Source organism: Melanerpes formicivorus, unplaced genomic scaffold (genome assembly GCF_026170545.1).
Source record: "Melanerpes formicivorus ecotype bairdi unplaced genomic scaffold, bMelFor1.0.p_v2 SCAF_48, whole genome shotgun sequence".
Lineage (NCBI taxonomy): Eukaryota > Metazoa > Chordata > Aves > Piciformes > Picidae > Melanerpes > Melanerpes formicivorus.
This window is the reverse complement of record NW_027142400.1, coordinates 1,624,355-1,650,849: the sequence shown is the minus strand read 5'-3', so window position 1 is coordinate 1,650,849 and position 26,495 is coordinate 1,624,355. Positions and strand designations below refer to the sequence as shown.

Genomic DNA, 26,495 nt, shown 5'->3' with positions numbered 1-26,495 from the left:
CACTTTTTGAAATACACAAGACTTTAATTCATTTTATGAAAATTAAAAACCTTTGAATTTAGACATGCCTCCAGAGTACAGAACCAGAGCATCTCTGGTAGGTAGGGATGGTCCCAACAAAATGTCAATGCACAGCATGCTGTTCTATATGGTTCTTCATGATTTACTTTTTTTTTGCTATATCGAAATGCTGGCACATTCCATGGGGTGGACATGGATGTACAGTAGTCAGTGCCACCAGAGAAATCACACCTTTGCTTATTCTTGCACTGCAAAGAAGGACCATCCCCACAGCAATCAGAGTTTTAAGACAGGTGTATCTGGACTTTTTACCTATAGTCTGCACCCCAAACAACAAAGGAATAAACCTTTTAATCTTAAAAATTAAGTTTCTTTATGTCCTACTTTTAGGTGGTCTACACAGACAGTTGCCTTTCATGATTGTCTCTTTTGGGAGCAACTGGGTGTTGGTGTTGGGTTTTTTTTGTGGTTTTGTTTTGTTTTGTTTTGTTTTGTTTTGTTTTGTTGTTTCCCGCCCCCCCCCCCCCCCCCCCCACCCCCCCGGCTTAGTTTCCATCAATTCAAAATCTGCTTAGCCCATCCTCCTCTGCAATGAGTGTGTCTTTCCCTCACCATGAAGGTCTGGCTGTTGTCTGCTCATGGCTTTCACAGCAGTCTGTTTGTGGGGCAGCTTCCCAGCTACTTGCAGCAACCACTGCTGCCTGCTGCCTTGCCATGCCTTCTTATCCCCAAGCCTCTGCCCTTGCTCTGCCCTCCAGGGAAGGCACAATTTCTGAATAACCACCAGAAGATCCTTCCTGACCTGGTGTTTCTCCTCACAGGACACAACACAAATGGAAAACAAACAAATTAATCACTTCGTGTCACAGGTGGCTTATAGCAAAGTGCCAGCACTGACTAAAAAGGATTTGAGAATTGCTGTAAGTGCTCTGTTTTCCAGATAAATAAAAAAGAGAGAGAATGAGGAGAGAAAGAGAGAGAGAGAAGAGGAGAAAGAGAGGAGAGAAAGAGAGAGAGAGAGAAAGAGAGAGAGAGAGAAAGAGAGAAAGAGAGAGTGAAAGAGAGAGAGAAAGACGGAGAGAGAAAGAGAGAGAGAAAGAGAGAGAGAGAAAGATGAGAAAGAGAGAGAGAAAGAGAGGAAGGAAGGAAGGAAGGAAGGAAGGAAGGAAGGAAGGAAGGAAGGAAGGAAGGAAGGAAGGAAGGAAGGAAGGAAGGAAAGGAAGGAAGGAAGGAAGGAAGGAAGGAAGGAAGGAAGGAAGGAAGGAAGGAAGGAAGGAAGGAAGGAAGGAAGGAAGGAAGGAAGGAAGGAAGGAAGGAAGGAAGGAAGGAAGGAAGGAAGGAAGGAAGGAAAAAAAACCACACACACACACCCCAAAACAAAACCAAAAAGAATGTAATCTTTGATAAAAATGATGGTGGTCAGTAAACTGCAGCTAAAAATGGAAATAGCTATGAGATAAACACCAGCTGCTTTACAAATCCTTCTGAAGCAGTGTACGAGGTGAATGTCAGGTATTTAAGAGGACATGTGCAATGTTCTTGGAAGACACACTGCCATAAAGGAGTATTAGAGGAAGAAGGAATATACAGTTGTTGCAGAACAGGGTAAGTCATTATTAATGTTTGCAATGGACGCCCAGATAGCAGGCACCAGAACAGTGCAATGGTTTGGCCTCAGAAAGCCTCTAAACACCAGCCTTATTTAATGTAGAGAGATGTAAACGGTCCAGTTTCTGTGTTTTTCATTAGTAGGGGGGAAGTGAATAGAGAAAGCTGACAGCTGCCAGATGGCACAAATAGATCCACATTACCGAGTACATTTCTAGTGTAAGTTTATGGCAGAAGATTTTCAGTTTTGCAAGAGCTCAGCCTTCAGAAGATACACCTAGAATTTCTCATTATGTGAATCAGGGTGACAGAACATGGTTTCCTGCCTTGCTCTGGAACACTCCATACCTTTGGGGTTTCTGGCCATCAAGCTTCAGTACTTCAGTGAATTCTGTATGCCACTGCAGTCCTTCTCACAGCTCTTGTGTTCCTTCTTGCAGCACCTCTTTAAAAAGTGTTGGTGTTGCTTAGGATATAAAGTGGCTGCTGTTTCTCCACCTGTCTTCTACTGACTGGTATGAATTCCCAAAATCACCGCGAAAGAGAATTGGGTAGGTTAACAGGAAAGGACTAGTGTTGTTTAGTTTTACCTTGCTCTCAGTTTACGAGCTTTCCACTTTTGGATTCAAGAAACAAATAGGAATATTTAAACTGGAACCTAAATAAATTTATATTGAGCTAGTCTTAAAGAAAGGACAAGAGAGCCTAGGCTGAAGACTCCTGTGACCTCTTATGAGTGAAGATCCATCAGTGTAAAGGGATGGGTAACTCATGTGCATCTTCCTTCCTGGGGATTTCTGCATGTAATTCAACTCAACTGGCTAGCTAGAGGATAAAATTGCATTGCTGTGAGACAGACTTTTCCCTATGGGATAGGGCAGAAGCAAATGGTCCATATATACTGTTAGTAAGATGAAACCAGAACACTTCCCTTCATACACTAAATCAATATGTGTACTCTCATAAAATTAAGTCTGTAGTCTGAAGACTTGTACAAGACTTGCACCCTTTTGCTCTGGCTAAATTTCACCAGTTATACAGCAATGAGAAGAGACTCAACTCTAAGTTGCTTTTGGAGTTTCAACAACAGAAACAGGAAAATCTGTTCCATGTCATCAGTATTAGGCACTGAATTAGTATCTCTGCAAAAACTGCCAAAAGAGTTCTCACCCAAGTTTTGTTGTGATTCTGATATTTAGTAAATGTCAGTGAAATCTGATAGCTGCCCCTTCTCTAAATAATGTCTGTCCTTTCCCTCTGTCCAGGGGATGAACATATTGCTGGGGAGTTTTAAATAGAATGGGAGATAGGAGTGCTGAAACAGCCACATGTATTTCAAATTCTTCTTAAAAGAGCAGTCATCACTAACATAGATTGTTTTTATTCATTGCATATGCATGCTTTCTATGTACAATTCCCTGTATGCTATTGCCCCTTTCTCAACAAACACTCAAGCCCAAAGTTAGAGGAAAAGAATATTTTCAGCTCTTTATACAGCAAAACAAATACCTCTATGGGAACACAGTCAATCTGAAACTTCTCACAAATGAAAAATTAAAAAAGGACATAATAAATCACTTTGGATCCTTGACACCTGTTTGCAGGTAACCTAGTGTAACTGGTATGTGTGCAGATATACACACAGATAATTATATTATTTATAGAAGAGAGCACAATCCATCAGGAGCCATCTTGTAAAAGAACAGACTTTAAAACCTCTGAAGATGCTTTCAGGAAGCTTCCAGATACTTGGATAGTCATCCAAATCTCTGGTCCACAAAAGCAGGATGGAGATCTGAAATATCAGCTTGTGGTTTTAATTTTCTCCTGCAGTATCTCTTGCACCCAAAGTAAATAACACAAGAAAATAAAAACAGTTGAAGTTCAAAGGAAAGGTTCAGTTGAGTTTGTGCATGTCCAAACTGGCATCCTCTCCCTACAAGTTCCCATAAGGAACTGAAATGAATGGATGCAGTAGCATTTCTACCATACTTGCATCAATTTACTAGTCAGTACCATAACATGTTTTCATATAGATGTTGTATCTGAGTTAATTTCCCCCTTTCTTTCCCCAAAGACCTTCTGCAAAGCTGTTAAGCAATGGCAAGTCTTTTTTCTTCAGAAGTGTTCTGTTCCACCAACATCTGCTGCTTTCACACAGTGAGAAACACACTTTCCTCCCAGCTTGCAAAATTTAAGTCTTACCACGTAGATAAAGGCAGTCTACTGGCAGTCAAAACAGACATCTCTTACTTTGCATTTTTCGTTATACCAGTACCTGTGAACAGTTTCTTCACAGATTTTCAGATTTAATTATTACTGGCTTAGTTTACGTTTAAATTATAAAATTGTGGAGAAGGGGAACAGGGCAATTGAATGTGAACATGAGAAAGAACTGAAGTGTTTTGCTGACCTTTCCCTGGTTTTCCTTTATATTCAGTAGGGAAGCTTTTAGAATGGAATTTTCAAGGAAACTTGGTCTCTCAGGATCTTGAGGTCAGTTGTTCTGCATCAACCTGCAGTACCCAGTGGAGTGGGGGAACACTGGGGAGTCTGGAAGCATAATGAGACTGTCGCTGATTGCCTGGGCTCTGGAAGCAGAATTACCACAGCTCTATCAGTGCATTGCTGCTTTGACCTAAAAACCTGAGTTCATAGCCTTGAGGGCAGTGCTGGGCTAACAGAGCTACTCTGTTCTCCCAATCCAGCTGAATGCCCACTCAATACTCATCTGAGTGTACAGGTTAATGCTTAGTCTGGCACTGCATGGTGGATTTTATTTTTTACTGTACTCTGAGTCTGCAGATCTTCAGTACTACGTAGGACTTAACACATACAGCAAGGCACTAGAACAAAGGGCCATGCCCAGAAAAGTAATGAACACATGCTGTCATAACATGACAGTTAAAGTAACCTCCCTGCCCCTGTAAAACCTTCAGTTTCTTCAGCCTCCTCAGCACATATGCTTTACCAGCTCAAACTCACGCACACACTGGTAAATACATATCATTGTCTACCCTTTGACTATTTCATACTAGTAAAGTCTATATCCCTGCTTGAAAACATCGTGTCATTTCATTTGGTTTAGTAAGCTTAAAGAGGGTTTACTCAGCTGCAAGCAATACCACTGGCTGTTGCGCAGTGTATTTTACCATCTGACCACAGACACAAAACTAGTATACAAAGGGAAAACCAGAAATTATACTTCTGAAATGTCTTTTCAGATCTTTGCTCTGGAACAAATGTCTTTCAGCAGTTCATGAAGCACTGAGTAAAGAAGTAGCTTTAAGGTAGAAGATGGAGTGGTCTAGAATGATTTTTTTTTTTTTCCCACAGAGGATAGTTAGTAGTTTTCTTACAACTGCTGTATCATTCACAGAGCAAACCAAGCCCATGCAAAAGGAATGTACCAAGGCAGAGGACCTTCCTAGGGGCCTGATGGTAGAAATTTGGCAAGACATCAGTTCTTTCATTTTGAGGAAAATGAGAATACTTACCTGTCACAGGAGTACCAAAGGAATAAGGTGATGTTAACAAAAGCACTTATTCTAAAAAAGAGCTTAGACCAGAATTCAGAATGAGAGACAAAACCAGTGTATACTAATGTGTGGTTTACAGAAGTCACTCTTATGCTTAGGCTGGACATGTTTCTATTTGGCACAAATTAAAACAAGATTTACATCTGTGTTTTTCATAGGAAAAAAGAGTTCAAAACATAAATGTATCCTACCATCCAGGCTATAAGGTGACTTTGGTGGTAAATCCTCCTAAAATACTCGCACCCAAGAAAATCCCTCAATCCTCCTTCACCACTATAAAGTGTTAACAATTTAGATGTCCTGGAGAGGTTCCAAAATGGTACAATTCATCAACACTAACTCTTCACTAATGATGTTTCAAAGTTGGTACTTCTTTTTGTTTTTTTTTACTAAATCAGTTCACTTACACCTTTCAGCATGAACAAAAGTGAGTAATTGACAGCTGCCTTTTTGTTTCCTCATGTCAAAATTCTATCTGACAAGTAGAAATTGACTCTGCAGAGTGCACTTGTTGAAAAAATCTGACCATTTGGATAGAATGAAAGAATTGCTTTTGCTGAACCTTTCAAGCTGCTCTGACAGTTGTGTGCCAAGCCAAAACCACTTTGCCATATGTGCGATGCACACTTTTGTTGAAGCAGTAAGCTTGCACATCCCAGTAAGCATACAATGTCCTCACAACTTTGAGAAGAATGTAGTTGTGTCAAATGAGAATGCAACCTGATGGTCCTCTGGGGCTTCAGTTTCAGTTCTAATTTTGGAATAGGAGCTTTGTCCTGAAATCTGTATTCAGACACACACACAGATACAGAAATGGAATCAAGTGTATTTTTTCCCCACTTGCCCTTTTCAGGGGCGAGGACCTCAGATGGGCTTTGAATAAACATGAAGCTTTTCAGTGTAAGAGTCTTAAAATGCCCATCTCTGACACTGGAAGGAATTCAAAGGCTCTTGGGTCCTTCATATTCCAGGCGCAGAGACCTACATGCTCCTGCAGGATAACAGATCAACATAGCCAGCTGTATCCTGTAATGGTGCACAGCTGTCAGCTCACAGCAACCACAAGGCATCAGGAGTTCACTGAAACTGAAAGACAAAACAACTCAAATTACTTTTTGATTTTCTCTGGGATAGGCAGCTCCATGCAGCCTGCATCCAGAGGCAGTTAAGGCACAACAACTTGTTATCTCTGAGCGTATGTATTTTGGCCAGAAGCTGCAAGAGTTTGGGAGAGCCATTCTCTGACCTGCAGGAGACGTGCTTCTACATTTAAAATGCTTGACATTTATCTGGAATGGTTGTTTCCAGTAAGCCTGATGTTGCTCCACTCACACTTGTTTTAACTATTGTGATAATAATTAGAAATTCAGGACAGGCCAATAAAACTCATGATAAAAGGACACAAGCAACTCTCAGCACAGTAGCATTATGCTTCAACACAATTGTCAGATTATTATTTTAAAATAAGAAGTAGAAGATTCAATCTCTTCTTGTCCTTAAAAACCAAGCTGGCTTTTTTTTTTTTTTTTTCTTCTCTCTCTTTTTTTTTATTTTCTTTTCTTTTGTTGAGACTTAATGTTAGCCTGAGCCAGATACTGAGTTTAGGAAACCTGAATGTGGATGATTTTCATCAGACAATGTTATTGCAGCCCCAGAATAGGCTCCTACAAAGAGGATTGTCAGATAAGTTTCAGTACAGGGGGGCTTACTTACAGTATAATTGCAACCAGGCAATACAAGTAATAGTGAATAAAACCTGCTGGATGATTGGACAGAAATACTGTTGTGTGTTGTGGGTGGGCTTATCTGGTTTTGAGGGTGAAGGTGTTGCACTTATTTTACTGAACACATGTTCATAATGGCTTCAGAGTTCAAACCCAAAGTTCCCGCTTACCCCATGGCTGAAATTACCCTCCTTCAAAGATGAAGACATATATGCACACAGCAATCCCTACTAGAGCTTTCACAAATACCTATTTGCAGTTTCTATATACTGCGTGGCAAGTGCACCATCTAGTCACAGCACTGCTCACTGCCACAGCCATGGCCTGCTAAAGCACCTTGCAAGTATTTAAGCACATGAGCTGTCCATGTTCAAACTACTCCTTTTTTTTCTTTTTAAATTTGGAGGCAGCAAGAGATAGGTATCACACACAATCGGTTGGACTCACTCAAGCTTTATGGCAAATGTGGTTCTGTAGGAGAAACATGAATATTGGCTGGGCAGAGCTTTGTGGGCAGCCTTAGCTGGAACTTTTTCAATGGAAACTCACTCGTTTGCAAACTCAGCACTGCCCACAAGAGACAGAACATATGCAAGTGTTTATTACATGAATACATCTGAAGACATATTTAGGATGATATTTTAATGCTCCAACATTTGTACCACAGGCTTTAATAACATTTTGTCTCCCCTACATCAAGTTCTTCCAAAGACTGGAGGGAAAAACCATCAGTAAGGGATCCTTTTATGCTATGGTTATGATTTTTATTTAAAGAATTACATCATGGTCCCACCCAACAGAACAACACTGGTTTTGCCTAGCTATAGGCATCAACAAGCTACAGGAAGCCCATCAACATGTCAAGCATTTAGTTTAGTCTTTGCTGAATAAACACAAGCTACCATCAGGCACATTTCATCCTACTCACTTTCTACCTCTCCAAATTGTGAGATAAATGTTAGAGACTAATCCATGACAGAATAGCCAGTTCCCCATCATCTTGCAGTGGTCACACATACCCTGCTGCCTGTGAGCAGTCGAGTACAGTATCACAAATCTAACCAGCACAACTTGGGGCGTGGGGGAGGGAACAGGGGAGAGCAGAAGAAAAGAAGAAAGCCTGAATCCTTTTCGTCTTCTAGCTATGCCACCTACTTAGATTTCCTCCCCTGCCTCAAGCTACTCACGCCTGCCAGACTGACAAGGACTCTGAGGTTCATTGTTTCCAGGTTAACTGGGTGGCCTTCTGTCTTGAGGCTCTGTGGTGGCCATCTCACCACACTGTTTTACTTCACATCCTCAAAGCAAATGCTTAAACTCACCATTCCTTTAAACTAGGCTATTTCTCCTTTTTAGTCTCTTTTTCATGCCTCTGCAAAGTAGGACATATGAAGCTCCTTGCCTAAGTTGTTTGGCTGCATTGATGTGGACATTCCCAAGTGATCTACCAGCACTCTAGTTTGTCTAGTTATGTTCATGTTCAATATACATTGACATGTAGTTAGTTTCAAAGATGGATGGATTTGAGACAGTAATGACCTAGTGAAAAAACAAGCCCCTTTACTCTTAAGGTCATACTTCTGCAAAGGGTATCAGTGGACACAATGACCCTGGATCTACCTTCTTAGGAAATGGACAGTAGCTACTGGAAAGGCCATTTGCATGTCACATTTAGTTTTGTAATTTGACTAACAGAGCTAATCACCTCTAGCCCTTCTTGTTGATGTCTCTGGAGAATAAAGGCTTGAGGCCAGGGGACAGCCTGATTTTTTTTTTATTTTTTATTTTTTATTTTTTACCCTTTTTCACTCATCAGCATTTTTTTTTTTTTTTTTTTTTGTGAAAATCTTGTCTGTAGGATAGAAAAATTACAGTCTCCAGCCAAGGTCAATGCAGAATCTGCCTAGTAATGAGCAAAATGTCAAAAGGGCTGATACTCAAAGGAAGATAACTTCCCTAGGCAACAGTAGCAGCCTCATCAAAAGCACTGGGCCAGTCCAGCTTTCTGGAGTGGAGAACAGGACTGGTCCTGCTGTGGAGCACAAGCAAGGTAAAGCTGCAGGTTCTTGCTTTTAGTTCTCTCAACCTCACATATGTTCTTCCCTAATAAGCTTATCTGTTAGCAGTATAATAGCCCTGCAATTCTCTAAGGAAAAACTACCTCAGACAGGGCTCCACATGAGACTTGGTACCTTTATGGTGCTTTCCCACCAATAAGCCCACATGAGATTTCTTATGCTTTCTTCTCTGTTTTCCAGGCATTCTTTATCCTCCAAGGAGGCATCACTAACTCTTTCTTGGGCTCAGAACTACAGGGACTGCTCCAACACTCCCTAAAAACAGGCTCCCAGCCATAAGATCAGTCAGATCTCCTTAGTTCTCCAAGTCCCATTATTTAGGAAGAAAACCAGGCACAGGTGAGAGTTGAGGCTTAAATCCCTGAAAAGCTTATACTTGCCCCATGATAAGTTGCAGAACTCTTGAAATACTTCCAGTAATTAAAGCACTGGAAGGCAGAATATAGTAACTCCAATGAACACCACATTTATTTAGCTTGTCAAAATATTAAATATTGGAAATATTGTAGATGCACAACTCCAGCAAGTTGTGAGATGTCTGCCTGCCACTACTCTGGAAAACTTACGTGAATTTTCTACACAAAACCAAGCAACCAACAACAACAGAAATTAAAACATGTCCTTTCCCGTTTTCCTTTGAAAATGTTTAAAAGTCAGTAAGACAGAGGCAGGTATAGCAAAATTTTGTGTGGGGAGCATGAGAATGAATGAGATTACTGACAGAGTTGCTGCATGTGTCCTTTTGGGTTGAAAAAAAATACACGAGTAAAATGGGATAGGCTAGCAGTACACTAGTGTACCAAAACCTTTTTGTTTACCTTGGATTTCCTTTCCTTGTTCTTAATTTCCTCTCAGTGATTCTTTATTTAAACTATCTTCATTCATACAGTTTTGTTTATGAAGTGCACACTGTTTATGTTTGGTCTGTCAAAAGCCACCTGCAAGTTAGGAGAATGGATAAATTTTTCATGACACAGGTAGCACACCAAAATCCAGCATTAGTCAAGAATATCCAGACATGCACATGCTCATGTATGATGCAGAAGATCCAACTTAGGTGTTTTTGCGGCAGTAACCTTTCCAGAAGTGTCATTAATCCCATGGGTTTGTAGCTGACAGGTATCTAATTCCAGAGGAGAGCAGTAATGCTGAATTTCTCTAAAAATGCCACAACTCACCAGATGACCTACCAGCAAAGTACCACAGGCATGTTCATGCTCTCTCTTTTTGCCCTTTTCCCATAACCAGTCATTGGGAATGGGTTACAAACTTCCAAACACAAAACACGAAGGGTACAGAGTTTGTAGAGATTCAAAGGGTTCTGTGTTCAGATGCTGCCATCAAGTGGGTATACAGAGTAGAAGGCTGCAATTAATAACGAGGACATAATTTCAAAAGAGGAAAGTGGGTGGAGAGAGGACGTTTCATGTAGCAAAACATTATAAAAACTTTTTTAGTCTGATCAAAGATTCTAGTTAACCTTGACTTAGTCACTCTTTGTATTAGACCATCTCCGTATTTAACATCATTATAGTTGCTCAGACTTGTCTTTGGGAGACCACAAACACAAGGATGTTGCTCTATGCCTGCAAAATTTGTCTGGACTACTAAGGGTGACTAGACTGCACTTTTTTCCCATGAACTTGTTTGAGATTCTGACTCAGATATGAGCTTCATCAGGAACAGAGGCTAAGATGGCTCAAAAAGAGATGGTTAAAATAAAGATAACTTTTAATAAACTTTCTCCTATACCTTGGGAACAAGAGAGAACTACTGTCTTTCACAAGCTGTCCCAACCCTGTCCCTCAACCTAGCTGTCTGTCCCTCAACCTAGTTGTCCTTATTAATTTACTTTTTTTGCAGGCAGTAAGGTAGAGGTGGGGCCTAAGGTTCAGAGACATCATTGTTTGACTAAAACAGAGCACTCAGAAATCAAAAAGGTGAGAAATGGCAATAAGCGTCATAAATATGTTTTTCTCTGTCTGTTAATAAGAAAATATAAAGAATAAACATACAATTGAAGTGGTGTCAATGTCCTTTTTCTCCTCTTTGCATTTATATCAGTGTTTCTGCACAATGCTTTTTTTAAACTTCTTGCTTTAAAACTTGCTTTGGAGACTGGTTGTATGCTACTGATATAAACACTGCAGATGTCTAAAACTCAGATCTTTATTAGATCCCAGTCACTTGCAGAACTATTCACTAAACAAACAGCACTGATATGAGATACTCCCATAAATATTTGATACTTTTCTGAAACAAAAAAGCTAAAGACAACTATTATTTTGTTCCAGCTTTTGACACTGAAGATAGTACTTGATCCTTTTGGAGAGTACAGCAGGACAATATCAGCCTTCTATAGTGTTCTCTGACACTGCCAATATTAAGGATACTGGAAGATGAAATTTGTGTTGTTTTCCATGCTGCACTAATGGCCTTCTCTTCAAAGAGACTTTTCTGTCTACATGTGAATAAATACACTGTGGTGGAGGAGCTGGAGCTAGGTCACCAGGGCCAGAAATCATGAGAGCATTTATAAATATGAATTACCTGGATTTTATATTTTAAACATAAGCTTTGTCACTGAAAACCATGATCTGGCCTGGAGCAGAGCAAGCACTAAGGGTTGGGAACACTGCTGTTCAAAGGGAGGAATAAGGAGCACAGCTGAGTCTGGAATTTAATCACTGATTCTTAGCAGATATCCACCATTGCAACTGGGTTTGAATCAAAGCTTCAATCTAGCCAATGGATCTATTAAGTGTCTCTGATTATCTCCAAATTGAGCCCAGAATACTTTTAATCACAAAACAGATCACATTAAAATGTACAACACTGAATGACATGTTTTAAACACATTGTTTTAAAAGAAATGTACTTTTGAAAGAAATAAACTCCCGTGGCTCATGTTTCATGGACTCAAATTCAACACTGTTTACCTGCCTTTGCCTTCATCTGGATAGCTAAGTCAGTCATCTTCACTTAGACTTGTTTAAAAGTCATTGGATTTGATGAATATGTGTCCTCTCAACAATAGTTTTGAGAGGACACATCTGCTTCCTTTAAAATCTTCATTCAGTTATCCACCAATCAATATTTTCCACAGTAGTATCTCAGCATCATTTTTCCTGCTAGGTATAAGCTTTTCAACACATTGTAGTGCATATGGTGTGTCCTGAAGGGACAAAAAGCCTCAAAAATGCTCTGAGTCAGACAATGGGGCAGGAGCCAGCAGGTCTGGTTTTTCAGGAAATTGCCCATGTTGCCCAGGCTTCTCTGAACATGCTTTAGAGTCCAAGTGGTCCAGGTGTGTGTGCCTTTGGCCACATTTGGAGAAATCTGATTCGATAGGTTAAAGTGTCAGGTTTCTATCTCTTAATCTTTGCTGTCATTGGCCATCATTGTCTTGGGAAATCTATAAATACCATCCCAAAGGGCCAGTGCCTTGCCTTGCAATTGTCCGAATTCTGGGAGAAGTCACAAACATTGCTTGTCTTGCAGTTTGGAATCCAAGCTGTGCTTCAGTTTACCCAGAAAGACTGCAAGACCCCCTGCTGTAAGCATTGTAAAGGCCAGGAGCAGACAGTCGTGTCTTGCTGGGCTGAGAGACGAACCCCAGGAGGAGCCAATTGTCCCCTGGACAGTTTTGTTTTATTGAAAGAAGCAACAAGCACCGCTGTGAAGATTGCAGCTGAAGAACTTCTCCAAGACAGGCAAAGCTACAAAGCCAACAAGCCCTGCAAGCCTCTACGAACCTTTCAGCTACAAAGCCTTCAGAGATAAACCCTGTACGTGCTACAGCAACAAGCTGCAGAAGCCAACAGAAAGTGAAACTGTTCCTGCAGCTTTCACGTGGTCAGCGCCCTTTTGGTTTTGTTTAAATCCCCACGCATGGTGTGTGGTACCAGGATCAGTGAGTCATTACAAAATCTGACTTTTATAAGCATCTGTTAAAGGTCTGTTGCTCAAGAGAATTCTAGAGTTCCTCCCCATTTTCGGCAATCTCTGGCATGTTGCTGATGCTCTTCTCTTTTTTCTTTACAGTTTAAATCACTGTTTGTTGTTTCTGGATTTTTGCTCATATTGTTTAAATTGTTACATGTTCCTGCTGGTGAGATATCTGTTCCACAGCCAGATATTTCAAACCAGTAAATAGGTTTAATTAATATTTTCCACATTTTTTTTTTTACTTAGTAAGGTTAGTGTTGTTAATTGTTCCACCTATTGTTCCACCTATTAATAAACTCCACACGATCATAGCAACATGCAAATATTATCAGCAGTATAGCAAACTTGCTATGTTATAAGCAATTAAGAGAGAGGTCAACAGAAAAAGTGCTGTATGTGCTTTAAGGCTTTTTGGTGTTTTAAAATTTGAGTAGTAGTTAATGGATTTAGGAATAGCACAGTTACCAGGCAGCTTAGAAGAAGATGCAAAATTTTCTTACCCTAGGGTGGCTGGGGAAGTAAATTGCTGCTTACCAGCAGTGAAGACACCTTTAGGCACTGTGGTTCAAAATGATTTGGTTTTGTTTGGGGGTTTTGTTTATTTGAGCTTGTGGGTTGTTTGTTTGTTTTATTTTATTTTAAAGGAGAAGACAGCAGCCACTAAGGAAGTGAAACTGGAAAACCCAGGAGGGTCATGCTCCAGAGTGGGACTTCACAGTCTCACAGAATCTGAGAACATCACCAGAGCTGCTGCTGGTAATGGGGCTCAGCACTAGACACAGCAAGCAATGAATCAGGTCCAGAGTCCATCCATAGGCTCAAGTGAGGAGCAAAACAAGACGGGACAGAGGTGGGGCTGGAGCACAGGTTCAAAAAGTCAATTCAGTAGATGGGCCACCTACATTACATGTCTGAGGTCCATCCAGTAGGCAAAGGTGGAGATCATCATTGCTATAGTATAGGTCAGATGAGGACCAATAGCTCTGGGATGATGTGAAATGGGCCTGTGGGTAGTGAGTGGCTGAGGGCCCTGGCGATTCTCCTGAGGGACTTAAGACCTCAATGACCCTAATGACCTCAAGCCCCTAATGATTTTGTGGCTTTCATGAGCCATTGTGTGTTTCCTGGTGCTCCTTTGAATCCTTGAAAACCTTGTCCTCTACTTGAAATGTGACAGAAACAAAGCAGAAATTAAGAACTGAAAGCAGCTGTCCTTTTTCAGGCAACATGTTTCCTTTTCACTTCTTCCCACGGCACAGGAGATTCTTTGAAGAATATTTACTTAGAAAAGTCAGAATCTCTACTAGGACTTTCAAACAGAAAGTACACCTAAAGATAATGAACACCTTTCTAACATTATAAAATAGATCTATAGACCTGTAGGTATATGTAGAAGAAGTAATCTGTCTTATAAACATATAAAATAACAAAACTGACTGGATAGGGAGACATCAGTGTGAATTTGCTCCTGCTGATCATAGTCTCTAAAGTCTTCAACATATATAGCGGAAGAATTAAGTAGGGACACTTGTTGCTGACTTTGCTGTAGCACAATATTTACAAATGAATAAGTAAACAATTATAGCCCTTAAATTCTGTTTATTAAATAAAAGCATTACTGGGTAATTCACAGGTACCATGCTTGCCAAATAAGTTACGAACAACACAGAAGAGCTGCAGTACAGTTCCAGTGGTAAAATACTTTATATTCTACAAAAAATAGCTGCCTTGAAAGGAAAACAAATGAGCATTCCCTTTTCTTTAAGTTTTTATTATTTCTTTTTTCTTTTATTTTGGGGTGTAAAAAAGTACTTAGCAGTACAGATACATTGCTTTTCTTCATTATCACTTCATAGTCCGCTTATTAGACCATGACAACAAGCTACAGGAAATGTACCCACAAACACTGAGGCCAGTCACAGGCAATAAACTCAATCTGTTTTACACATCGCTATGAAAAGTCGCAAGTGGCTGCTTGCCTTTTAAGGGCCTAGATGGCAGTGTAGTTCTTAGTGTAATTAGTCAATTTGATCTTCTCTGGGAAGATAATATTAACTGAGAGGTTTTCCCCATTGTCAGATTTCAGAAAAAAGTTTTTTTTCTTGCGTAGGAGATGACTGTACTTGGCATTGGCAAGCCACATTTCACATTTTGAAAAAAACACAATTCCAGTTGTACCCAAGACAACAAGACATGTAAGCAAGCCCAGTACAACAAAACATATCACCTGACTTCTGCTCAGCAAGGGATCTGCATTTTGGATTGTTTCTTTCATTGTTATTTTCAGGATTTCTTGCTGTTGATGCACTGATCTGTGATGAGCTTTTAAGGCTGGCTTATAACTCTGCATATGCTTTGTCTCTGTATTCACTCCAGAAAGACTTGAGTTTCTGCTGGGATATTTACAGGTCAGACCAATGAATTCTGGTTTACAGATGCATTCGAATCCTCCTTGAGGATGTTCACTGCATGTCCCTCCATTCTCACACGGGCCACTTGCACAGAATACGATGCGGCTGCTGCAGATCTTTCCCGTATAGCCATGGGGACAAGAACAGCTGAAACCCACACCAACATCTGTACATGTTCCTCCATTTTCACATGGATTTGATTCGCAGTCATCTCTATCTATTTCACAGAAGTTGCCAGCAAAACCAGAAGGGCACAAACAGGAAGCATGGGGTGCAAAACCACTGTCATCAATGCATGTTCCTCCATTCTGGCAGGGAGAGCTAGAACAGGTGACAAATACACAGAAAGAATTGAAGTCCAAAGAAAGAAGCTATCAGGAAAGAGTTTATGTAATAAAAGAAGCTGGATTTCTTTAGAAGAGGCAACTCTAAATGAAATCCACTGAAGTCAATGAAGTTGAATCAAGAATGAATTTGTTCAACAGCTTTGTCAATACAGATTATACTACCTTCTGCCGACGCTCAGGCAGGATTAGTACACCAGTATATAAATTCAGCCTGAAGAGCTGTGAAGGGATTTTAAATTTCAAATATTTATTCAAATTAAGCTTCTCAGTGTTTTTGTATGCTTAGAGCTATTTAGATGAGCAACTATTCGTACAAGACTGAACAAAGACACCAGCAGCATGGCTTTCTTTTTCACCTGATTAATCATAAAATAATCTATGTATTATACTTGCAAAGCAAAACATTCTGCCACAGCAGATAGATGTAAAGCTGATTGGTTTTGTTTCCAGTGCTCCACAAACACAAAAAATTTAGAAGCAAACTGATACTTTCCTGCAAACCATGCTGTTCTGACAAAATTTTCATAAATATCATTACATTTAAAAATATAAATGGGGTAACTTCAGCCTTGACAAAGGCAGCTGTGAGGGCAGGACCACAGGAAACCAAGAATTTCTGCAAACTCTTGAAGAACTTAATTATTAATCACCTGGTACTATGTTTAAAGTGGTTAAAATTCACTGAGACACCCTTTTTTTCACCTTTGAAATTTAACTATGCCTCACTGAGTGTTAGGTGAACAGATAGGGACACCCATCTGGCAGAAAGGCACAAATGTGCCAGTGCAATGGAGCTATGCAGTGTGGACTTGGTCCTTCATCTGGCCCTGTTGACAGAAAAGGGATCCTAGTTTTCAAAAAAAAAGCTTAAAACCCACTTTCATGGCAGTTCATCATGTATGAATAAAGTTTTTAAAGCTTACCTTCTAAAAGTGAGTAACACTGGGCAAAGTTTACAACAGACCTCTCTGACAATACGTTTCCTAATACTTATCAGTCTCTGAAGATACATAACATAAAACCAGTACATAGTTGAAACATCCAGGCTGTTGTTCTTCTACAGGGGAAAGTCCCTTGGGTAACAAACATTACAGCTTCATGAATGCTGACATTCCACATAGGCAGTAGCAGCAGCAATTGGCTGTAACAGATTTCCAGATATTTAAGACAAAATAGAGAGCATTATCAGCAATTTTGCTGACGACACAAAACTGGGAGGGGTGGCTGACACACCTGAAGGCTGTGCTGCCATTCAGTGAGACCTGGACAGGCTGGAGAGTTGGGCAGGGAGAAAGTTCATGAAATACAACAAATCTTGCATCTGGGAAAGAACAATCCCATATACCAGAATAGGTGGAGGCTAATCTGTTGGAGAGTAGTTATGGGGTAAATGACTTGGGAGTTCTGGTGGACAATGGGATGACCATGAGCTGGTAATGTGCTCTTGTGGCCAAGAGTGCCAGTGGCATCCTGGGGTGTATTAGAAGGGGTGTGGTTCCCCTCCTGCTCTACAGTGTCCTGGTGAGGCTGAATCTGGAGTATTGTGTCCAGTTCTGGACCCCACAGTTCAAGGACAGGGAACTGCTTGAAAGAGTCCATCACAGAGCCACAAAGACAACTAAGGGAGTGGAACATCTCCCTTTTGAGGAAAGGCTGAGGGAACTGGGTCTTTTTAGCTTGGAGAAGAGAAGACTGAGGTGTCACCACAGAGTCAGGCTCTTTTCAGTGATGTCCAATGATAGGACAAGGGGCAAGGGGTGCAAGCTGGTGCATAGGAGGTTCCATGCAAACATATGAAAAAACTTTTTCACTGTGAGGGTGACAGAACACTAAAACAGGCTGCCCAGAGAGGTTGTGGAGTCTCCTTCTCTGGAGACATTCAAGACCCACCTGGATGTGTTCCTGTGTGACCTACTCTGGGTGATCCTGCTGTGGCAGAGGGCTTGGACTGAATGACCTTTCAAGGTCACTTCCAACCCCTAACATTTTGTGTTTCTGTGATTCTGTTGATATCTGAGTGACAGGACTGTGAAATAGAGATAAACTAAAGTTGAGTTTCTTAAGTGCCCAGCCATTACTCTGATACTAGCTATGATGGAGATTACACCAAGCACACCTGGCTTTACTGGGAACTGAAATATCTGTCAGCCATGCATCAGGAAAGCATGACTATCATGGTAGAGGAATCATCTGTATATATTTTTGCTTCTTACTCAAAAACTGTTCTGTCTTCTTGTATCCTTTGCTGTAGCAGTTGGTGAGAAAAATGCCTACTGAAAGAACAAACTGGACATCTGGAAGTAGTATTAGTCAAGTGAAAGGCATGGCTGGCTGTGGACTTGGACGTAGCAGTTCTGGTGACAATTTGAGATGATTATTGAAACGAGGATTTCTCTACAATCACTAGCCATTGTGTCAACTTTTAGCAAAATACTGAAGCTGTAGTTGTACAGCTCTTGAGAAAATGAGTGGTTATGGCCTTCTTGGAGAGTCTAGCACCTTTTTTTTTTAGCTTTCCAGGTCTCATGGAAAATCTGACAAGCGCTTTGGATATGGCAATGTGCAGAAGTTTGAACCCTCATGGGTGGGCTGAATTACAGTACTTTATAAGGAGATAGGGCAGAATTGCTGGACAATATAAGTTTAATTTTTTTTTCCTGAACCTTTCAGAATCTAAAAAAATTTAAATAAAAAAACATTTAAGTGAAATTAGGCTAAATTTTGAAAATTTATTCTTTATTACTGACACTGAGTTGCATTTGTCTAATTTTAATATGCTGAAATAAATAAGGTATTAATATTAATCACCTTGAATATATTCAGTTCAAATTCATGGCATTTAATGCATGTTCAGCAAGGTGTGGTACATGAAGGACTAGTGGAAACATGGATGTTACGACTTCTTTGCTTTCCAAATACTCTGCTTTCATTCTAGAATGTATCACACACTGCTCTGCTTCAGAACAGATACACCTGTCTGATTTTGTAAACAGACTAGAACAGTCACTTTGATTTGTGAATTGACTTGGTTCCATCTGTGAACATTATCTTAGGAGCCCATGGCAATACTTAGTGATACCAACATTGGTAACATTAGCATTGAGGTACAGAGAAACTGAGAGGAAGTGAAATGTAAATGAGGTGGCATCATATAATGAGGTCTCTTTCCAGGATGCAAGGTACACTGGTGACTGTGAAGTTTAGCAGACATCAAGTGTTTTTACTGAGAACAGTTGTCTTTTTGAACTAAAACCAGAATTCAGAGCCTGCTTCTCATTTTCCTGCAAAAAGACACAGCTACCTAGAGAAAAGGAATTTGTTTCAAGCGTGTTGTTTCCTGAAGAGAAATTGTTCATGATTTCCAGACTAGCTCATGTGCCTTCAGTTCTAACACAGAATACCATCACACAAACACAGTTTCAGTAATTTAAAACCATGAGGATTTGAATGAAGTACATGTACCTAATCTGTATTATTTTGTTAATGCTATGCCTCACCTGTTCTTCAGGATGGTTAATATATGTCCTTGCTGAGTTACTGAAATATTTGCTCTACAGATGACAATTAGAGAAAGCAAGCTATTCACATCTCCTGTGCTAGCCAAGTAGCTTGGATGTCATTCAAGGCACTTTCAAGGAATTTAAATTTCAAGGAATTTAAATTTTCTTCACTGTCAGTGAAGAGAAAGTCAAATCAGTGTCGTTATCTTAAGAGGCTGAAGGTAAACTCAGACAGAACTGTGCGACTATACAACAATAAAAAGCAATGGCAAAGAAATTCCACTGACATAGAGTTGTAAGAATGGCAATTTTTGCCAAGTAGTGAGTGGTGTCAAGGTTCCTCAAACAAGAGTGTTCAGGAATATTTAGCCATAAAGTAGATCTGAATATTCATAATTAGCTACTGATGAGTAAAAATTGAGCCAGAGGGTACCAATATGGAGCTAGAGAGAAAGAAGGTAATCCATAGAAAATTGTCATTTTAAGGTGAGTTTTACCAAGCCTATGTCCACCAGTAATGCATACATGCTTATGGGGTGAGATCCTTGATGAGCTAGGAGACAAGAGATACTTGTAGATTTCATAAACCCACCAATTCACATTTTCTTTGTCTTTGAAGTTCCTTTTTTTCAGGCAGTTCTACCAGTGATAGGGCTGAAATTTTTCAGTCTGTGCCTACTCCTTCTCTCACTGGGCACTTCCAGCACTCCAGATGTTTCTCACCAGAGAGGGGAAAGGTCACCTCCCTCAACCTCATGACAATGCTGTTCCTCACATCCCACTTTCCTAAGAGAATGGAAAACAATGGCCTCCCATACTCTGTTCTGGTAGAAGTGAGATTATCTCCTTCAGTAAAGTAAGGATATACTATTATATGTCATTTAAGAAAAACGACAAGCTGGTGCACAGGATGATTTTATGAAGACAGCTTGTGCGTTGGCTACTGTTCTGATTACTGTATATGGTTTGTATATACACTTATCTCTCAGTAGAGGTGAGAACATAGGAAAAGAGGTTACTTCAAGTTTGTTTACAAAAAATCACAGGAAGGCATAAATTCACCACAACAAAATGTGCAAATTATCACTTCTGGTACTCAAATTATGCACAAACTCATGCTGATATATGTAAATCTTTACAGAACAAACAGATCAGAATTATAAACGTTGATAAAAAAATATCAGCAACTAGCACAGAGATACTTCTACTTAGCAAAGAATTCTGAGTAGCAGTCAGCAGGAGTGAGGATTTTAACCTCACATTAGAAATCAATATTTACCCATTAATAATGCAAGGTCCTTTTCTGAGATGGCAGTTTTTTCCTCTAAATCCTTGGGCACACAAGCAAATATATCCTCCACCACCAGTTTCTATGCATGTTGAGTTATTGGTGCAGGGCTTTGCTGAACACGGGTGAATATCTGTTTAAAAAAAAATATCCCAGAGCTCAATTAATCCAATGAGTCAGTAAATAGTATATAATATTTCAAAGTATAGCTTTAATGGTCTCTCATTCTGCATTTCATAAATCCTGATCTGTTCCTCCCTCTGTTAAAATGGAGTGCAGATTGTTCAGATATTTCAAGCACTTTCAGCTTGTTTCTCTTTTCCTAGCTCCCACTTGTAAAACATATTTGAATTGTTCCGGTTTATAAATAAGTGATATTATCAATAAAATATTAGCACAGGCGAAATAACTTGTATGTAGCCTAGTTATCCTTTCACAGCCTTGGCTTCTCCATGAGCAGAATTCTGATGAAGCAATCAAGAACTGGGAATTCTCTCTGCTCCTTGCCCAGAGCCTATCATTATGTGCTTATGAACAAACATTTCATAATAACTGAGATCAGAAAGTTACAAATAATGTCTTAAAATGTAATCTTTTAGCTGGGTTGCATCCAGCCCTTACATAACTGTACCAGAAGAGCAAGCTGTATGAGTTCTGAACCCAAAGTCACACATCTCATTTTCTTTACATTTTTCCTGTTAAACCACTTCCCACTCAAATTATTACTAAAATTTTTAAATATTTTTTTAAAAAGTCCATATTTTAGCCAACTGATGAAGCAGCTGCAGAGAAGTGCTAACTGCAAGTTGTCTGACGCTTTGTACACACACATGCATACATACACACATACACTTCCTAAGAAGACGAAAAGGGATTTAAGGGCAGTTATATTTTACTTCCCAAAATGTAACACAAAAGTTAGACAGTACCATGAGGTACTGCAAAACTTTAAGCATAGCAAAACATTTCAACAGCCTTAGCTTTCAAACACCATCTTCCCTGGATAGAGGCTCTATTTTCTAACGTGTTAGCCTATCCTCATTGCAAGACAGCCACTTCCCATGCACTTTGAGTGTAAGCTCCAATTTTCACAACCACCAAAATAACCTTGAACACTTTCTGAAGTGCTGTTTGCCGCCTATTTTCACAAGACTTGGAGGCAGCTAACAAAACATGAAATTTGATGCAGAAGTGGAGAAATTCTCTTAAATGTATCCATACATGCAGGTGTGTGCAAACACACACACATATACACACATTACTTCTAGTCACTTCTGTCAAGGATTTAATTTTAAAACTTTAAAGTTTGAAGGAACATACTCTTTTAAAATAGTCTCAAATAGCCCATTTTTCTCTTACTTAGACTATCTCTAGAAAGGACAACAACTAAGTCATTTATTTACTTCAAGATTTAACAGAGTCTGAGATGAGAATTCAAAAATAGGACAGTACATTTGCACATGTATTATGAAGGGCTACAATCATGTTACCAATACATTAATTAATCTTTATGTAAAACTAAGTTGTCATGCTGCAGTATGTGAAGCAATCACTGAGTGTTCTTAGAGGAAGGCACACTCAGTAACAGTCACAGCAGAATATCTAGACCCTCTTTCATGCATGCCTAGCGTAGGTGCTACAGGCTCTATCTACACACTCTTTGGTGATGTCTTACCAACACATGCCCTAAGCAAAGCATTCAAGTGACATCTAGCACAGTGTATCCCCAGTTTACACATGTTGGGTTTTAGCCAAATTAAGTGGAAAGTCAGAGACAAGCTACCATGACTGTGCAGGTACAGCTAGAGATGACTTACCTGATTTAGCAAGGTGGAATATATGGTCTGACTGGGCTAACATTTTTTATTTTGAATAAATTGACTAAATTGGTTTTCCCTTTGCTGTTTGTCCCAGTGTTTGACGTGGTACCTGTTCTTGTACTATGTAGTGTATATCAGAGAGTTGCAGAGGGAAACCCTGTGCTGTGCAACCTGATTCTACATGGTCATGTACTTGATTTCAAGGCTGCATTTCCAGAGGATGAGAAGATGCCATGGCATTCAGTTAGACATGATAGTGCACTTCACTGCAAAGAGGTGAACCGGCAGTGATAACACTCGTATTGACTTTTCTGTCATGCTTGTCTACAAAGCAAACCACTTTCTGGTCTAAGACTACTTCAGAAGGGACCTTCCATAGTACAAGCCAAGGAAACTAACTTTTATGGAGAACAGAGAAAGAGATATCACTACTAGTCCAAATAATCTCTTTCCCCCTTCCACGCTTAGCAAGCAAATGAGCTGCTGAAACTGTATCTATACTTATTTACAGTGATAGCCAAATGAACTTCAGACTCTCCTGTAAATTTGCAATTCCTATTTTGTCGTCCTTGTGAATTCACATTCGCTCACAGTTGCTTAAGCAAGGGGTACCTTTTCTTGCCATTATAGAACTATCTGAATATGTTTTAAAATTATATTTCTCATAGGTACAGTTTCCAAAGTATCCTAACTACTAGTTGCAAAGTGGGAAAGTTTGCAAGGTGCAGAATTGCTAACATATGTTAAGTGTCTCAAAATTCAGCCAGGCAGCTTGGCTTTTAAATGTATGCACAGCTTAAAAAGTTTATCTTACAGGAATTGTTAGGTGTGAAGATGGTACCTTTAAAAATCTGGTTCTTTGGAGAAATTGGCAAGAAACAGAACTGAGCCTCCTAAGGCTGCAGGGGTGTGTGTGTGTGTCATTCTGCCTAGCTTCAGATATCTAGGATTTTAGATATCATGGGATTGTAGACCATGGACAGCAGAGGGACCCATTACTCCTCACTAATTGTAATGAGAACCTAGATGACTCCCTCAGGTATTAAGACATCTGCAAGAGGTGTTCAGAACAACATCTCTGAGAGTTTATACACATCTGCACCAGCTGGGGATGTCCCTGCTTACTGCAGAGGCATTAGACTAGGTGACCTTTAGAGGTTCCTTCCAATCAGTGCATTCTATGATACTATGATTCTCAATCTGTCTATGCTTATGTGTGCAGTTGGTGAGCATGGGCTGCAAAACCTGCTGAGAAGCTGAAAGAGACCTTGAGTACCAAGCTCCATGTCACTGCAAGGATGTGAACTATCTGAAATCTTCCAGGTCTTTTAGTCATTTTGAAAATTTTATTCATCTCAAACTGTGTCATCATTAACTACTCTTTTGAGCATTTCTGCGTGGGTGGAATGCAAATATGCTTTACAAATTCTAAACTGTAACAACAAAATCCCAAAAGACATGAAAAGAAAATCCGGCTCTGAACACCTGTCCTCTTCCAGCTGCAGCTACATGGGCTGAAAACACACGTGTTCTTGGATGCTCATGCAGTTTCAGGTTCCTCAGACCTCTTTGGCTCAGCACTGGCCTGTGTCAGCCAAAATAAACCATCTAAGGAAAGGCTAGTTCTTCAGCTTGATTATGTTAAACTGGCTTATTCTGACTGGCAAGGGGTGAGAGAGTGCAAACATGAAGCACAGCTGAGAGGGAAGTGGTAGTCTGGTCAGGCAGAACTTTTTCTCAGTTATACTAATGCTACTCCACTGAATCATCACAGGGTTAGTAAAGAAAGAAATAGCACAATGTTTTCCTTTTCAGGAAGTGTTAAGAAAGCTGCATATATAATGTAAATATTACATAAATAATTATGATTATTTAAAATATACAAGATTATATGTATTTTTATTGAAAATGTTTAAATGACAAGGGAGCAGTTATTTGCTGGCCTGTCATGATAATCAGTGCTTAAAATAGAATGAGTTTACTCTTTGCTTGCACATATGCCCAGTTACAAAGGAGATTGCATGATCCTGCCTAAGTTACTATAAACCATCCAGGTTTACATGCCACTGCTCAGAACCCCCTTATTATCTGGTGCTGCCATTCAATCTTTTAGTTATTCAGAAAGACTTTTGCATGTTTCCAGCACCAGATGGGGCTGTTTCGTCTCACTTCCTCAAGGACAGGCGAGGATGTGCAAACCTATGTCACAGAGGCTGCCAACCCAGCCCTCCTCACAGATGCACTGCCAGGGCTTGGCGCAGCTGCCGTGCAAACACCCAGGGAAAGGAACACACTGATCACAAAGAGCACCCTGCCAACCAGGCTGACACCTAAAAGAGATAAAAGAGAAGACAGAAGCATAGTTTATTTTTAACGAACATAATTACAAAGATAGTCTACTTTTTTTGAGGCACAATAAGTAAACTTTTGGATAAAAAATTGGACTGTGCAGCACATTTGAAAAAACAGATACCCTCAATGTGTCTGAAACACTAGAAGCAGTGTATGTGAAGAAAACTATTTCATGCAGTGAGAAAACAAATAAATGCTAATTTGGAAAGACTTCTTTTACTGGGAGAAGTGCCTATCTGTCTGTGCTTTATCATTCCAGTTACCATTCCATATTTTCAGAGGGTCAATCATTTCATCTTCTGTCTGTTTTACCAGCAGTATAAATTATTTAACCTGCCCATTCTTGTTATAACAGCCCTATTTGACAGAGCCTTTTACCTGCATTCATTGGAAATTTCACAAAATCCATTCTCTGGGTGGCAGCCAGTTTTACAGTTCACGCCTGGAAGAAAAGATTTGCTCTATCAAACCACTAAAATCAGCACTCAGAAAAAAGCAACATCAAAAAATCATCATATCCAGTATATTGATCAAATTATTGACATTCTAAAAGAACTCAGGCTGCATAATCTGATTCCACCACCCCCCCCACCACCACCACCCCCCCAAGGCATTTTGCAACATAAAATTTTAGGTGGACTTAATCTGGAGCACATTGCACTGTTCCTATAGGATAAGTGAATGGACGTAAAGAACTAACTGTAAAGAATGCAAGGCGCATGTAGTATGACCATAGAATACTCTGACAGGGAAATATCAGAACAGATGTCATTTCACGACATGCCACTCTAAATGGGCATTTTTCAGAACTACCTTAAGAACAATGGTACCTAACTCCTTTTAAAACGAGTTACAGTAAAAGTGTTGAATTCCAACCCTCCATCAGATTAATAAAAACAACAACAAAAACATCACCATTTTAATTTATGCATGGATAGCTACGAAAATCTCAAGACAGGGACTTTAGTTTTTGCATCAAGCAATATCCTCTGAACCACCACCGTTAGCCACCGACGCAAATGGCAGGAGAAATGCGCCCAGCCAGAAGTAGAAGCAATAGAAAAGCTCCCTGAAGACCCCCGGCGCCATGAGCCAGAGCGAACGCTGGGGGGGTCTGCCTTCGGGGCCCCGCAGGGGAGCTGCCGCCGCTGCCGCTGCTGGCCGCCCAGTCCTGCCGAACTCCGAAAACTTTCCCAACTCGCCTCTTCTCCCCGCGGCAAGCGCCGGGGAGCCGCTGCTCGCCACCCTCCCGCCGCCCTGGTCTAGCGCTGCCCGTCGCGGGAGTTACCTGGGGCTGCGGGGAGGACGAGGGGCAGAAGGCACCAGCAGCAGCAGCCGAGAAGCCCGACGGCGCCCAGCCCCATGGCCGGGGCCGCTCCGCGGAGCTCGACAGCGGGCGGAAAGGCAGCACCGCGCACCCCCCCCCCGCAGCAGGAGGAAGGAGGGACGGCGGAGAGGGAAGGGCTGCCCGCTCCTCCCGGCCCCCGTGCCCTCCACCCGCCGGTGGGGGACCTGCCCAAGGGGCGAGGCAGCCACTGCCCAGCCCTGCCTTTGCTAGCCCGCGCTCCTCCGTGGGGGCGGAGAATGTAGCGGGGCACCTTGCGTATAACGCTTTGCGGGGCCGTGGGCAATGGGGGGAAGTCTGTTAGGGCGCGGGAGAAGGGAGGTCTGGTGGGGGTGTTAAGCACGCCCCTTAACTGCGTTAAAACTTACTCCGGCTGTCCACAAAGAGCTAATTTGGGGATTGTCTTCAGATATCTGAAGACTTCTTTCCTTAGGCGTTCACATCAGAGCTCCAGCTTTTTTTCAGAAAAGACACCAGCAAAGGCAAGGAAGGTTAAATATTTTGTTCATGAGAC

At 40.6% G+C, this 26,495-nt stretch overlaps 1 protein-coding gene and 1 long non-coding RNA gene across 3 annotated transcripts; one reads left to right on the top strand and one right to left on the bottom strand.

The window, feature by feature from the left end:
• Nucleotides 1-612: 612 nt before the first annotated feature.
• Nucleotides 613-11,981, top strand: LOC137452054 (uncharacterized). Its single transcript, XR_010989951.1, has 5 exons — nucleotides 613-941; nucleotides 8,751-8,942; nucleotides 9,151-9,309; nucleotides 10,834-10,910; nucleotides 11,265-11,981. It is a non-coding gene; the product is annotated as an uncharacterized lncRNA (long non-coding RNA).
• A 2,527-nt stretch (nucleotides 11,982-14,508) lies between these two features.
• DLK1 (delta like non-canonical Notch ligand 1) lies at nucleotides 14,509-26,147 on the bottom strand. Of its 2 annotated transcripts, none has more exons than XM_068160136.1 (5): nucleotides 25,925-26,147; nucleotides 25,015-25,078; nucleotides 24,484-24,614; nucleotides 20,456-20,597; nucleotides 14,509-15,650 (listed from the first exon to the last, which is right to left on the bottom strand). In XM_068160136.1, exons 1-5 carry the CDS (start codon nucleotides 25,998-26,000, stop codon nucleotides 14,909-14,911), a joined length of 1,155 nt encoding a protein of 384 aa, XP_068016237.1. In that variant the 5' UTR covers nucleotides 26,001-26,147; the 3' UTR covers nucleotides 14,509-14,908. The 2 variants fall into 2 exon arrangements, with proteins under 2 accessions (XP_068016237.1, XP_068016238.1); XM_068160137.1 differs by having other exon boundaries at nucleotides 24,520-24,614.
• Between the last annotated feature and the right edge of the window lie 348 nt (nucleotides 26,148-26,495).

Coding starts and splice junctions, on each gene's coding strand:
- DLK1 (XM_068160136.1), bottom strand. CDS start 26,000: ATGGGGCTGGGCGCCGTCGGGCTTCTCGGCTGCTGCTGCTGGTGCCTT. Junction 20,598..24,483: donor TGGCAGCCTCTGTGACATAG/GTTTGCACATCC, acceptor TTTTTTAAACAG/ATATTCACCCGTGTTCAGCA. Junction 15,651..20,455: donor GGACCTTGCATTATTAATGG/GTAAATATTGAT, acceptor CACCTGTTCTAG/CTCTCCCTGCCAGAATGGAG.